Source organism: Phaseolus vulgaris, chromosome 6 (genome assembly GCF_051622355.1).
Source record: "Phaseolus vulgaris cultivar YP4 chromosome 6, ASM5162235v1, whole genome shotgun sequence".
Taxonomy (NCBI): Eukaryota; Viridiplantae; Streptophyta; class Magnoliopsida; order Fabales; family Fabaceae; genus Phaseolus; species Phaseolus vulgaris.
In genome coordinates this window covers 5,821,208-5,836,845 of record NC_143503.1, presented here as the reverse complement: position 1 = coordinate 5,836,845, position 15,638 = coordinate 5,821,208, and the positions used below count along the sequence as shown (strand labels likewise).

At 37.1% G+C, this 15,638-nt stretch overlaps 1 protein-coding gene across 4 annotated transcripts; it reads right to left on the bottom strand.

Annotated features, from left to right (window-relative positions):
• Positions 1 to 8,964: 8,964 nt before the first annotated feature.
• Positions 8,965 to 12,214, bottom strand: LOC137830934 (metal-nicotianamine transporter YSL1). Of its 4 annotated transcripts, none has more exons than XM_068638348.2 (6): positions 11,706 to 12,214; positions 11,453 to 11,591; positions 10,997 to 11,091; positions 10,454 to 10,588; positions 10,072 to 10,370; positions 8,965 to 9,979 (listed from the first exon to the last, which is right to left on the bottom strand). In XM_068638348.2, exons 1-6 carry the CDS (start codon positions 11,726 to 11,728, stop codon positions 9,048 to 9,050), a joined length of 1,623 nt encoding a protein of 540 aa, XP_068494449.2. In that variant the 5' UTR covers positions 11,729 to 12,214; the 3' UTR covers positions 8,965 to 9,047. The 4 variants fall into 4 exon arrangements, with proteins under 4 accessions (XP_068494449.2, XP_068494448.2, XP_090159808.1 ...); XM_068638347.2 differs by having other exon boundaries at positions 11,453 to 11,625; positions 11,706 to 12,127; XM_090303682.1 differs by lacking the exon at positions 10,997 to 11,091 and having other exon boundaries at positions 11,706 to 12,117.
• Positions 12,215 to 15,638: the final 3,424 nt, after the last annotated feature.

Sequence of the window (15,638 nt, the reverse complement as noted above, 5' to 3'; positions counted from 1 at the left end):
TATATTATGTTTTGGTGATAATGATGAATGTGACTAGTACATTCTTATATGTTCTTTGTTATGAACCTTATAATATGTGTTTCGTGTAAGTTACAACGCATAAGACCTTCCAAAGGCTATATAAACACATGTTAAATGATCTATGATATCTTTGTCTAAAAGTATTATATGTGGTAAGTTTATATCTTCGAGTTGTAAAAATGCTTTAGTGTGTCCAAGGTGCTTCATATATAAAAGCAAAAATTTTCACAAACGTTCATATTGAGATTAAAAAGGAAACAAAAGAAAAGAAAAAGTTTAACTAGTTAGAATCACATGAAATTTTTGTTGTATATATTTGGATTGTTTCCATGTTAGACTTTGCAACACTAATATACAACTTTCTAATCTCGTATATGGATAAATGGATATCAAGTCATACAAAATTGATTTTGAAGCAACTATTAAAGCTTGTGATTTGAATGAAAAATCATTTGAAGAATATATGGAGTAATGATTATTAAGAGCATTCATAAAAAAAATTGGATCAATTTAGATTCTTTTTCCATAACTGAGTATTATGGTTTGAGATTTGACTTAATTATCTAAATATTACTATATTACTTATTATTTCACTCATAAATGAAAATATGTGTGTGAGGAAAATCTAACGCGTCTAACTTGTTCATGCTTATGAATTTATTGCTATACGAGTAACACAATATATTTAACATATGAATAAGGTGGTGGAGGAAACATTGGGATTAACCTTGTTTTTCGGGGGAGGGGACAAAGAAGTTCTAAACAAAAAAGGATTATCTAGTATTTATGTCACATAAGGTGGTGGAGGAAGCATTGGGATTAACCTTGTTTTTCGGAGGGGACAGGGAAGTACTAAACAAAAAGGATTATCTAGTATTTATGTCTCAATGTATAAATGCAACATAATCACATTTATTTTTCATTATACTTGTATATTTTATTATAAGTCCTTTCGTCATATAAAAGAAAGAAAGGTACAAATACATGTAATCAAATTGTTTAGTATTATATAGAGTATTAAAGACAACAAATCTTTAATTATAGTGGTGTAGATAATGAAATTATTTATCATTATACAACATTAGGTTGTTATGTAAAAAGATAAGACTAAATACATGTATTAATAAAAATTTATACAAGTGATTCAAACTAAGTTGTATAAATTGGTTGGGTTTGGTTCAAATTTTTTGTTTGTTTAAACCAGAACAAACCGAACTACATTTAATTTAAACCAGACCAAACGTAAAATGGAGGTTGGGAGAGGAGAGGAGAGGAGTGCACAACAGTGGGAGACCCCAGATACTTCGTTTGCCAACTTGCTTAAAAGGGTTTGTCGAGTGTTGTGTACGAGAAAAAATAGGATGTGATAAGGTGGATGCACCCACGAGGTACTACGAGGATGCACTTGGGAGGATGAGTGCCATCTACACCACTGGAATGATGGGAAGGATCAGGGAGAGTGGAGAGACGGATGTGTTTGTGCATGATGTCAACAAAGTGGTGGAAGATAATTTCTCCAATGCATTCCTCTACGAATAATTCATCAAGAAACAAGAAGGAAGGTTGAGACACTTCGCCATTCCCAGCTTCAGGAACAACCCTCACCTTTTGGATGGACTATTCTGCCCTCCCCTACCCCTTCCTTCCTGATCCTTCCTCATGTACTCTTCTTCCTTAAAATCCTACCTGGCTCAACTATTAAATAACTTACTACATTCTACATACATTATAATTCAAAATGGTGAAACTCTGAAAGTAATGTCTATAAAAACAATAGTCTGATAGGGAGCCTCTGTGCGCCTTGTAAGATTTTATTGACGAAATATATAGGTTTTTTAGTCTTTCCTCTGTCTTTCAAAATAACCACGCTAATTGCTCGGTTAGTTATCGAGAAAATACAGTCGAATGGGGAGCTTCGGAGTAGGTTTACTAAGTGTGATTATGATCCGGTCGGTTATCGGTAGTCGGTGACGTCAGCAAAGGATAGCCACATGGATCGTTCTTAGTGAAACACGTGGGTCAGGGAAGCAGATGAGTCATTGAGAAAGTCACCCAGGGGGGTGATCGGTGATTAGGGGACGGCGGTCAAAGAGGATGCGCGATCAACACCTAGATCAGCGCCTGGAAGCCGAGGGCGTGGCGCTATGGTGCACCGATCGGTCATCCGGTGTGAGCGATGGTCATCGGGTTTTCGTGTTGTACGCAGTTAAGCTGGAAACGAAGGACGTTTCCCAGCGAGAGCGTTGCATACGAGCCTTGTGTGACAGAGTATCAGAGAAAGGAGAAGTTATGTGCTTTGTAGTGCCGTGCACGAGAGTGGCCTAAGAGAGCTAGTAAGCCAGTCGGTGATCGGTGTTCTCTTAACCCATAACGTGCATGGTGCAAAGCGGAGGTGATCGTTCACACAGTAGGTGATGCATAGTGCGTGCGCTTAGCCAAGCCACACTTGGTATTCACGCTGAGGTTGCACGAGACGCCTAGTGGAAGAAACGCGCTAAGTTACTTCGTACACGGATAACTTAGGCGCGCAACAGAGTATATAAAGGCATTTCGCGCTCATACAGAGGGAGGTAAGATTCATTTTTGCAAGTTACTAGTTTACACACATAGAGAGAGAGAATCACAGAGTGCAAACGAGTCTCGCTGAGATTCTTAGTTCTTAGTTCTTTGGTGGTTTTGCAATCGGAGTGCAATCGGCCGCTAGAGGCGCCGTTTGGTGTGTTTCGCAGGTTTGCTTGGAGTTCTTGTGGAGTGCTTGGAGCGTTCTTGCGGAAGACAGAGTTTGACGTGGCGAATCCTTCGACGTTCGAATCCCCTGCAAGATCAGATTATATACTCTTTGAGATTTCTGAAAGCCTCCTCGCATTCAGCTGACCAAATGAAACAATCATTCTTTCGGAGGCATTGAAAATAAGGGTATCTCTTATCCCCACTGGCCGATAAGAAACGCGATAGAGCAACCATCCGACCGTTCAACCTTTGTACTTCCCTCACATTGTTGGGACTTCTCATGTCTATTATAACCACGCATTGGTCAGAGTTTGCCTCTATTCCTCTTTCAGTCAACAAGAAACCGAGGAAATTTCTAGCTTAAACACCAAAGACACACTTTTCGCGGTTAAGCTTCATACTATGCTTCTCTATTGTCCTGAATAGTTCTTCTAGGTAGGCTACATGAGTTTTTGACGTAACAACCATGTCATCCACGTATGCTTGAACATTTCATTCTAATATAGGTTGTAAAATTTTGTCCATCATAGCGAAACACTTTTCCTCGTTGAATTTCATGCGCCTTTGCACCACAGGCTTCATCTTTTCGCCCATGGTCAAATGATGACATAGGAATCGGGATCAATGCCTGACATATCAATAGTTGACCATGCAAAGGCATCCATATTCTTACATATGATCTTTTGGATCTTTTCTTCCAACTCCTCGTGAAGTGATGCATCGAGCTTGAATTTTGAATTGTTTATTTCCCCCTCTCGTACTTCTCCTACAGGTTTAGGACGTCTACCCACAGGGGATGGGTGGTCTATCTCCGTGTCTGATCCTCCCATGCGAGTCGTGATAATGTATGTACCTCTTCTGCTTCTCAAGTTGTTATCATAACACTTTCGAGCTATTTTTCAATCCACTTTAATCTCAAAACATGACATCTATCTAGCTGTCCTGATCAATCAAAACTAGATACAATTGCACCCCATAGTGATGACTGACAACACCACTAGGTCATCTTCATGTCGAAAGAAATCTTTAGAATTTGTGGGTGTGAAGTAAAGAGGGAACCAATGAGGTTTTAGGCTTTTGAGATTCTAAGGACAAGATGGCCTTGGAGTAACGCTTTCGACTAGATGTCGAAGACCCCCTCCAGAGAACCTTGTTGCTATGGTGTTGAAATCTACAAGGATTGGGGCTTCGTAGTTGCATCTTTTTGGTGCGCCTTCTCCCTTTCGTTCTTTCTCGTGGGAGTCCTCGAGATATTTTTCCCAAAAAAACCCTCTTTGACCAACTTGGCGAGCTGATACGCCAAGGTTAGACATCTCTCAGTGTTATGATTGTGGGCTTGGTGGAACTCCCACCATGCTTCCTTTTGTTCGCCCAGTATCCGATCCATTTTCTTTGGAAACTGCAATTTGTCCACAATATCTTCCTTTGTCATTAAGTGATTTATATGACGTGATAAACTTTGGTTGAGGTAAGCCATTATCAGACTCATCTATCATGCCATCTCTCTTAGCTACATATTGTTGATCAAGAGTGATCAAGTGCTTTGAAAAATCCAAATCCTATGTGTTTGATGCAAAACTGGTGTTGCTGCTGTGTTTTGGGAGGGATATGGGTAGAATAGAATGTGATCCACTCCTTTGTTGAATCTAAAACTGATGTGATTTAAAACCTTTTAGAAAATAAAGTGTTTTTCCAACTAAGTGAAAAATAACCTGTTGTTTTGTCGAATCAACCGGTTGTTTTACTCTTAGGAGTTTTTGAAAAGGTGGAAAATTGTTTTAGTTTGGTTGACTTAACTTCCAAACCAAACAATCGGTTGTTTCGTGGTTTTAACCGATTGTTTCTTTGAAAATCCTAACAAAATTCTGTTTTGGTTGTTGAATGTGCTTTAAATGATTTCCAACTGAATACATTTCTTCATTAATTGCTTTGACTAAAATTTGGAATATATAAATGGTTTGTTTATGCTTTCAAACAAGAAAGAGAAACAAATTTGAGTTTTTCAGTTGTGACAAAGTCGATTTTGAGATTTGAACATTCACATCAAGCTATGGATTTTCAAAGATAGTGGAATAGGATTGCAATTGTATTGATTTCAATTTGTACTGTAAACAAGTGTAATCCCTTCTCAATCTACTATAATTCTGGTGTTGTGTTGCCAAAGAGTGTTGTGTGCTCTTGAGGTGGTCAAGATCAATACTCTTGGTGTGTTTTGCCAAAGGAAGTGTGTTTCTTGAAGGGTTTAAGGTCACTACTTTGGTGGTTTGTGTGTTGTAATCTGATTTGATTACTTAGTGGATTACCCAGTGGTTTTTTGGGGACTAGATGTAGCTCTTGGCTTAAAAGTGAACCAATATAAACTGTTGGTGTATCTCTCTCTTACCCTAAACTCATTTAAATTCTGCTTTAAGCTTTTCTGGTATAAATAACCGATTCTTTTTCTGTTGCTTTGCTGTTTTATTGCTTATATTCTTGGCTAATTTGATTTCTGTTCTGGATTCATTCAAAGGATTTTGTTAAACATTGAAAAGTTTTCAAAAACCTCTCTTAAACAATTCACCCCCCTCTCGTTTAAGGCCATATATTCTAACACATATAAGATGTATCTCTGATCGGATCACCAACTCGAGGACATCTCAATACTTTTCGAGCGATGCTCCTGTCAGTTCTTCTTGTACCTTTCTTGCTTTTGCTATTCATTCACCTCATTCCTTTGAATTGCTTCCTCTGCCTTGTAATGGGCTGCTGCTCGTTCCCGTATCCTAGCCATGGATTATGCCCTGTTTAGAAATAATAAATCATTAAATGGACCGACTTGGAGACCCTTTACAAATGTAGCCACTACCATTTCTTCATTTGAGTTTTAAAGATGTACTGTGATGTCACAAAAACAATTCAAGTACTCTTTTAGGGATTCCCCCTTTCGCTACCTCACATCGAACAGGTCGGGCAATCGAGGGGGGGGGGGGTTCAACTTTATTGGCTGAGAATTGTTCGTTAAACACCCTGTAGTGTATCCGTTTGAAACAAGGTAATGTATCCGTTTGAAACTTCGCTACACCATTGAAGGGTTGTCCCTGTGAATGTGCCCATGAACATTTTACACCATACAACATCCGACCCCTTGGAGATTATCATTTAGGCCTTGAATGCCTTTAGATGGTGATGCAATCCAAGTTATTGATTGTGGAGTTGAATGGAGAAAGGTAGTGGAAGGACTTGAAGAAAGAAGCACCGAATGGCAATGAAGGTGCTAGGGTTCGGTGGTTGGAGGTGCAAGGAAGGGGAAAGAGGTTTGGCCAACCTTCCAAGGTTCACTAGGCCAAAAGAGGCTCACTAACAAAGAGAGATTTAGGAGAAAATGAGCTTCTAATTCAGAATACGTCATTCAATTAATGGAAAATCTGAATACACGAGGTTTATTTGAGGTATGTATAGATGAAGAGGGCGAAAGTAGCTTGCTCCTTAAACTACCATAACCCTAGTTATGCAAGCTTAACTATGGTGAAGTTTGGTGGCTTAAGGAGGATTGTGTATGTCCTTTTAAGAGGCTATAGAGACCCTTACTTGTGTAACAAGTGAGGGTTTCTGGAGTGTCTTTGATTCATCTACAAAATACTCTTGAAAGTAAATGAAAATACATGTCTTATACATGAGTGTTCTATTATTTATACAGACAATAATCTTCTGTGTTTATTCTTGTGTATGGTGGCTTGGATGGTCCTTTATCAGATGGCTTTCAGGATCTTCCACAACAGAAATGGTGTGACCTTTGAGGTGATGAAATGAGGTGGGATTGGTTCTTCCATAATTGCTTGTGCAAACGATTGAGAATTGTCTCGTGATGACATGTCTGGGGAACAAGCTCGTACGTTTCTTCTCCCTTGCCTGTGCATTGTCCTTCACAACTCTTCGTTTGTTCTCTGCAGTTCTTCATTCACTCGGACCATGTCTTCCATCAATTTCTTGGAGAAGTCTACCTCCCCTCGAAGTCGTTCTTGATTTTCCTGAGATTCTTCACGATCGGAACGGATTCCTCACACAGACGATCTCGTTCTTGGCGAAAATCCTCAACCTATCTATTCGTTTCTTTGTTATCCTCTTGAAAAGTTCGTATCGTTTCCATGATTTTTTGTAAGTGGGTGTGTCTTCTCTGTCTGGCATCTATATTCCTTATCTCGTATTCCTCATGTTGTCTAATTACTAGGGTTTGTGTTGGATCAATTTTACCTACCCCATAGTGGGCGCCAAATCTTCTCTCCAAACTGGAGGTCGAGAGCTTGAAGGTGGTCTCTGAGAAGATTCCCTTGTAACTACAACTTTTAAATGTTCTGGGATAACAATGACATGAAGGGAGCTCCACCTATTGACAATACTCCGACGATCAAGTAAGTGTATAGTCTGTATTGCCTAGGATAATGCCTGCCTTTCGTTTGAGGATCTCTACTCTTTTTGTAACGTTGTTAATCCCCCTTTTAACAGGAAATCACAACAAATTTCTTAATTGGATTTTAAATCAAGTACTTATCAAGGATGGTGACATGCAAAATATCTTACTTCCCGTTGTTCAGACTAGGCGTATGTTGAATAAATAAATATTCCAAATAAATAGGCATAATCATTAATGAATAACATGAGTTAGAAACGATGTATTCATCATAACCTTACCGATCTGAACCAACCTACGTTAGTTGAGTATTCAAGCATATTGATCAGGCGCTGCATCGATTACTTTCGGACAGTACAATATTATTATACACAATATTAAAGAAAACAAATATTTAATTATAGTGGAGTAGATAATGAAATTATTTATCATGATACAACATTAGGTTTTATGTAAAAAAGATAAGACTAAATACACGTAATTGGTTTAGTTTGGTTCAGATTTTTTTTTTTTTGTTTAAACCAAATCAAACCAAACTGCATTTAAATTTTATGTTTCATTTAGAGGTATTTTGAACCCAAAACTAAATCAAATCACATTGCGAATACCCATGACTCTCATATTCATGAAATATATAAGAAGACTTACATTTTTTTTTAAAGAATATGGTGTTTGGGATATGAAAGATTGAGAAGAAAAATAAAGTTGTGAAGGAGGCACCCTTGAAAAATATCATCGATAACCATTCCTAAAGGAAGGAGTAAGGAGAGTCAAACAAGTATTATAGTTCTAGCACCCAAATACAAATAGATACTTTATTATATCTATTGATGACTTGACTCGCATGACATGACATGACTTTATTTTGTAGGAAAAAATTTATAGTATTTCATGTGTTCAAAATTTTTTGAAGCACTTGTTGAGAAATAAAATGACATATTTATAAAATTATTGAGAAGTGACATGGGAAAGGAGCTAATGAATTCAAAAAGTTTTGTGAAGATCACGGAGTAGACAAATAATTGATAGTTGGCTATATACTTAATGATGTATTCGAGAGAAAGAACCTAATTGTTATGAAAATGACAAAGTTCATGTTTTTCTATAAAGGAATACGAAAGAGTTTTGACCAAATTAGCATTTTACCAACTAAATAGATGTCCAAAAAATTGTGTGAAACATGACACTATTTGAAGCATATATTAGAAGAAAATCTCACAAAAGTTATGTGGAATGACACCATTGAATCATATATTGGAGGAAAATCTTCACTGAACCATTTTAAATTTTTGAGTGAATCATGTTCTAAAATCAAAGAGAACAAAACTCAAAGAATCAAACGAAAGGAGACATCTTTAATGGTTATATTTCCATTTCGAATGGTTATAAACTTTACAACTTAAAAGACGAAAAAATGTGATATAGGGGAGATGTTATATTTGATTAGTAAATTTCTTAAAATTAATAAAAAAGTTGAATGATAAATAAAACTAAAAAGTTTGAATGATATTTTTATAATTGTGTTGTGAAACTAGAAAATGTTGAAAAGGAGCTCGGGAGAAATATACGAGACAACATGAAAATATGGTAAATTGAATGTTTGGTGAAAATATGTTGAAAGTTTTAATATAACTATTTATATTCATTACTTAAAAGTAATCTTAAGTCTTCAAATGTACTACAACATCATGAAAGAGAAAAGTAGAGATTAATTCAATTATCGTATATCTCAATATTTTACCAATAAATTGATTTTTTTTTCCATGCTTAATTTTAAATGTAGCTGAAACATATCACTTATATCATAAATTGACATCTTGGAGAGGTTATAGAATAATGTATTTTATTTGAAATGAGTGAGAAGATTGTTTCCCTTTTAAGATAGAAAAGATGAGGCAATGAGTGTGGCTTAAGAAGGAAAAAATTTCATGCAGATAGGAGGGTGAATTTTGGCAAGAGCGAGAATGGAAGCGGGAAGCGCCCACAGGCCTTCCCCACAAATGAGTCCAGAGGCAGTTGCAGAAAGCATGGTCTCTGCTCTGTTAGGGTTGACTTTGTGCCACACATAAACCACCAAACTTCCCAGGCACATGTCGATGGCGAAGTAGGCCCCAACCAGAAAGGGTATAGCCATCACCATGGGCAAGGGCATCCACTTCCCAATCTTCTTTGGGCAGAGGTCCCTCACCATGTTCACCGCCACTGCCAAGGCAAAGAACCCGTAGCAGATCTGCAGGCAATGCTGGGGAAGAGCTGAGAAACCCTCCACGCCCAGCACCGCCATGTTTCGGTAAATAAGCGCGTAGGGAGCCTTGAACTCCCCGTGTGGGTTCCCCACGTCGAAGGCTTTGTAGAAGAGAAAGAAGCTCATGGGAGCTATCACGCACCCCAACGCAGTCCCGATCAACTGCCCTACGAACATGGCCTTCGGAGAACTGCGCGTGTAATACGCCGTTTTGAAATCCTGCATCAGAGTGCATGCCACAGACACCACCGATTTCACCAGACCGCAACCTACCATTCCCGCCACCACGCCGTTCTCTCTCCCGCTCATGGCTGCCACCACGAAGAGCGCCACTTTGCCGTAGTTGTGGGCCATGTTCATGTCGGTGAGACCCGTTCCGTAGGCGTTGCAGAAGGCCAAGGACGGGGCCAGAATGTAAGCAACCACCACGTAGAACCACTTGAGCTCAGGGAACATTAACGGGATTACCACCACGGAAACCGCCGACAGCACTATGTATCCGCCGCTTCCAATCCACATCGAAATGTTGTCCCTCAGAAACACTTCCTTTTGTTTAAGCTCTTCCCCGTTGTTATTCCCCTCCTCGTCTATCGCCGCTGCACGTTAGAACCACAGTATATATATCTCTCTCTCTTCCTTTTTCTTTTTGTTGTTAAATTGATTCAAAGTAGTGTGAGAGTTGTCTTACCACTTTGACGGTTCTTAATTTTTTGAAGTACGCTGAGGAATGAGGAAAGAAGAATCTTGACGAAGTTGTATAGGCCATCACCCAGGATGAGAGAAACTGTTAGAAAGACCTTGTAGCCGTACAATGCCTTCATGTTGCTCTCCTCTAAATTGGTAGGGAACCATTGCCCCTTACGCTGATCGATGAGTGGCCACATCAGTCCAAAGGAGAGAACTGCTCCCAGCAGCAGAGACAGATTCACCAGGTGTGGGCAAATCATCCCTGCCCCCACATATGTCATGTTAAAATCGAAATAGAATCTGCAAATTCAAACAAAACTAGATTACATTAGTACCAATACCTACGCCACCAATATTACTTCCTTAAACTTTCAAGATCATACGTTTGCTTCCAAGCTTGCAATCCAAAAGTAGGAAACTGTGCGAATCCGCAGCTCTGTGTCCCTGAGAAAAACCACTTGAAAAACCCCCACAAGAAACTCATGGAAAAATACTTCAAGAACCCGCTAACTTGCTTCCTGCAATACTCATCTCTATCATTCTCTCTGTTTTGCTTCACAAGTGATTACTATTAGATTGAAAAGAAAACTTATTACATGCAGTTGCTCAGTTTCTCACACAATTTTTTTAGCTGTTTTTCAAATTTTCAAATTTAATTTTACTCTTCTGACGGGTATCTACTTAAAAGTTCACCCAAGTAGATAGTTAATTAATCATCTCCACCCACACAAGTATGAGTGCATGATATCTTATCACTTCCTGAATCAGAAAAGCTGTTATAACTCCAATTTTAATTGGTAAACAATATAAAAACAGCAGATTCCATAAAAAAATTATACTAATTATTAAGAGGTTTTACTATTGGAAAATAAAAAAAGTTAAAAAAAGAAAGCGAGCAAATTTTGATGACTCAACAAAATGTGTACTTGGCCATTTTGTCCCCCTGTGTATGGAAACCATTAATGAGAACAGCTGTTGCCAAGCCACTGGGAAAAGTCAATTTGAGGTCAACTATCATGATCTGTTCAAGAAGAGACAAGTGTCAGTCAGTAAGAGGGTGCCGCTGATTTCTTCTACCTTCTGTGCTTAGGATTTTCACTTTTGTCAATGGTTTTTGCTTGAGACTACACAGATACTTATTTAGTAGGGTGATAATTAATTTGAAGTGAATTCACTTTGACATCCACATGTGATGGCACAAAATAATTTCTTAATATTTTTTTATTTAAATTAGATTTTTGAAAAATCTTTAAATTTTTTTAAAAATAACTTTTACATAAAAATAAAAATAATTTTTTTTATATTTTTAAAATATATTTGGAAGGTGATGATATAAATATGATTTGAGTGGTGATGAGAGGATGGTGATATAAGGAGAGTACCTTTCTGAGTGGAATCAAGATAAAGAGGCCAACAAAGCAAACCACAAAGAGGAAGGCAGTCATCCAACCAAATCCTGGATCTCTGATAGTGTTTGGATTGTTACCCTCAACCCCCACTCCAGTCAACTCATATGTCTTCCTGTTTAATCCCAAAAGATAAGAAGCAAAACCTCCTGCAACACACATATATGTATGTATAGGGTAAAACATGTGCAAATTTACATCTATGGATTTGAAAGCTATTATCATGTACCGTGAATGGCAATGCTGTAGCATGACACAGCACAAGTCTGTATTATGGTGTTTTCTTGGCGGGTGAAGGGTTTGGACTCAAAACCAGCCTTGTGAAGCAATTTGTTCCAGCTTCTGATAAACAAGTAAGCAAGGAGAGCAGCAGAGACATTGAAGTTTGGAACTAATCCAGCTGAGAGATTCAGCTTCATGGCTATTATGCTGTACATGGTTCCAATTACCATGCTCACCACTAATCCTCTCACTGTTATTTGCTCTTTCCATGACTCACTTTTCCTCTTCTCATCCCATTCAGTATCCACCACCTCTTTCTCTTTCTCTATTTCCAGATTCTTCTCTTCTCCTCTACTGAGATTGGTTGATGAGGAGATCATCTCACCCACCCTTAACTTTCACTCTGCACACAACAAGACAAAGATACTGTAAGTATTGGCGTCTATTTATAGGAGTGGGAGAGAGAGAATAACCGTCACTTTCCATGATTACTTGCACAACAACGTAACAACCTTCACCCTTTTTCAACACTAAACTTCTTTAATTATTGACTTCACTTTGGGTTAGTAGTAAACCCTTATTTTAAAAAAATAAGTGTTTTCTTTAATAAAATAAATAGATTCAATTTTTTGTTGTGTTTGCATATATGTTTAAAAATAAGCAAAGCAAATCTCTGTTTTTAAATTACTAATATATCACCTTGAATAAGTGAAGTGATTGGTTGAGATTTTTTGGTCTCTTTTGTTAGTGAAGAATAAAACACATTTGTCTAGCTTTTTCAAGTGGAAAAGGGGTTAAATTAGTATGTTTAGAAAAATAATTATTGAAAATATTGTAGCAAATATATGTCACTACTACACACTACAATAAAATCATTAAATAGAAATCAATTTTTAGAAATCAAAATAATTAGTTGCAATAGTAACTAAATTAGAAACCATTTTAGAAACTAAAAAAAAAAAAACTAGCTCAAAAATGCTAAACAAGTGCGGTTATTTTACATTTACAAATGCGGCTATCAGCACGCATTCGTAAATCAAAGAGATACAAATGTGGCTATATAGCCGCACTTGTAAATACTATTTATAACTGCGGCTATTTCAGGTTGTATATGCTTCTGAATGAGATGACAGAGTTTAGGAGTATAAGGTTTAGAAATGCGGCTATTACCAAAGTCGCATTCGTAAATGTAATTTACAAATGCGGCTATTACCATAGTCGCATTCGTAAATGTGATAGCCGCATTTGTAAATCACATTTATGAATAAAAGCCGCATTTGTAAATCACATTTATGAATGTGGCTTTGGTAATAGCCGCAATTGTAAATCATGCGCTTGATTTACAAATGCGGCTTTGGTAAATAACTGCACTTATAAATAGTGGTTTTTTTTAGTGCAATCTGTTTTGTCCCAAACCCACATAAATTAACCTGTATATTAATCAAAATGTACCCAGCCAGACAAATACATAAATATAGAGATAAATTCAGAGAATCAAAATGTACATTACAAACAAGTAATCAAATTACATATAATCCCTACATTATTGATCAACTATCCTAGAGTTATAAAAATTTATGAAATATGTGGACCAAGAATGTCTCACATGATATGGCTTCCGAATTCATTGGTATTTCTTCCGTGAATAACTGCATTGCAAAATATAGTTGACATAAATTAGTTTTAAGATACATATATGTTCAAGAATTATAAAAATGATTTAACATATCATGTTACCTCTTTCCAACCAGTTTTAACACCTAGTCTTACAATGGTAATCATCCATTGCATAACGTAATATCCACGCTCATAGCTTCCTGGTTATTTATTACACTATAATTTAATAAAAAGTAAAAGTTAGTATATTGATAAACAATTATAAGAGAAAGAAAAAAATTACAAACCTTCACTCTTATCCAGTTCAAATTATTTGAACTGGATCGACCTTTTAGGATGTTATATCCATGCCATGAACTGGTCAATACAAAAAACCTCGTTAGTAGATGGTTAATTAGTAACATACAAAGTAAAGTTTATAGTGTACTTACGTATAAAGGATATTCTTAAAATTTGTGGGTATCTTCTTGTGTAGGGAACAAAACCACACAGTAGTCTTATCAACCATTGATAAGACAAGTAACTGCCAATGATGCCTATATCATCCATGAAAAGATTTAGTAAATATTTAAAACATGAAATAGTAATAATTGATGACATATAATTAAACTTACTCATTAATATAAGGGCATAAATAAATTTGTTTTCCCTCTTTTTCTAGGGTGTTAGTGATGTATGCTTGGGTCTCATATGATCTTGGTCCAACGGGATTAGTATATGCAGGATCTAAGAATCCATACACATTTTCCTTCTCCTCGGTGAGACAAACTCCATGCAAAAACCTACAAGTTATTATTTAAAGCATAATCAATAATAATTTAACATAAAGTAAATTGAAAAATAGGTAAAGATACTTACATCATAAAAAATTGAATTATATTTATATTGAGCTCCTGATTCCTAGCTACAAATTCTAATAAATTTGTGTTGTACATCATCAGTGGCAGTTCAGTGTTTATTTGAAAAAAAAGTATCATCCCACGAAACTTCAAAAGGTTGATTACCAATCTGACTAGCAATTAGACCTATGAAAGTTATAGGATCATCAACTGGAACCTCACGCTTCTTCTCCGGACTTGGTTTCCGAAGAGCTTTCTACAAGATAAAGAACATTTGTATTAAATTATATGTAATATATAAATATAAATAAAAATTAATATAATGAAATGAAATTATTACATGAGGTTGAGGCATAAATCGAATGAGGTCTATGGGCCAGGCAACAAATGTCTCTGAAGGTAGTGGAACACGAGCATTAGGTACTCGTACTTTTTCAACTGTTACCTTCGCCACATCAAGGGAGAAAGGAACGTTATGTAAGGTGGTGGCCTTTTCATAGACTTTTCCAAGGGCCACCACCCGAGGAAGCTTGTCGCCCGCTACCAGTAGCTCACATTCCCTCGTCTGCCCAATGATATCATCCCCTAATGTTGTAGGAGCCGCACAACTCCCCTTTGTGCTCTTGGGAATGGGACTAACAAGGGGTTGAATCGGCTTAGCACAAAGTTGTTGCGATAGAAACTCTTGTCGCATTCGATCATTCTCCTTTCTCATCTCTAGCCGCATCAGATCAGTCTCCTTTCTCATCTTCTCCATTAATTCTTCACGTATCTTAGTCTTCATTTGAGTTTCGCACTCTTTGGAGGAGGAGGATGACTGTCGTTCTGAAACTCCAAAATATAGTTTAATTCCAACCCCTTGTCCAGCTGTACGAACACGACCACAGTGCTCAGGTCGTCCAATTGCTTCAACCAGGATATCGTGACGACCTTCAACAACAAATTTACCATCGGATTCCAAGGAATCCTGCAAAAGACAAAAATCATATTAGTTTTTAATATAATTAATGCTTTAAAATAAATGAAAATAACTAAAATAACTACAATTTTTTCGACGAAAACCCCGGATTGCTCAGAACTTGGTGCACCCGACTTTTTAATTCAGGCCTTCTTCCATTTTACATGGCGAAAAGGTGGTGATGGAGGAGAAGTGACCCCTGTTTCCACATTCTCAGACGACGTCCCCTGTTTAGATTGCTTCTTTTCCACCATCATTGCTTGCTCAAGTTTTCGATACCCCGAACGAGAGAGTTCGTGCGGGGTAACATTCTTCAAAGCTATCTCTTGAGCTTTCTTCCGACGATCTTGTCATAATTGAAATAAACAAAGTGAAGTAAATAAGATAAACTTATTAATGTTATATAAATAAAAAAAGTTAAGTTACTTCACTTACCATCCAAGCCTCATTTTCACGGCTTTATTTAAAAAGACGTCATGTCTCTTCATCAATATGTTTGTACTTTAAACATGGATTTCCGTTTTTA

Excerpts from the sequence above, each read along its gene's own strand:
- LOC137830934 (XM_068638347.2), bottom strand. The coding sequence starts at position 12,078 with ATGATCTCCTCATCAACCAATCTCAGTAGAGGAGAAGAGAAGAATCTG. Across the intron at positions 11,626-11,705 it reads CTACAGCATTGCCATTCACG|GAGGTTTTGCTTCTTATCTT; the intron begins GTACATGATAAT and ends TGTGTGTTGCAG. Across the intron at positions 11,092-11,452 it reads TCTTGATTCCACTCAGAAAG|ATCATGATAGTTGACCTCAA; the intron begins GTACTCTCCTTA and ends CTTCTTGAACAG.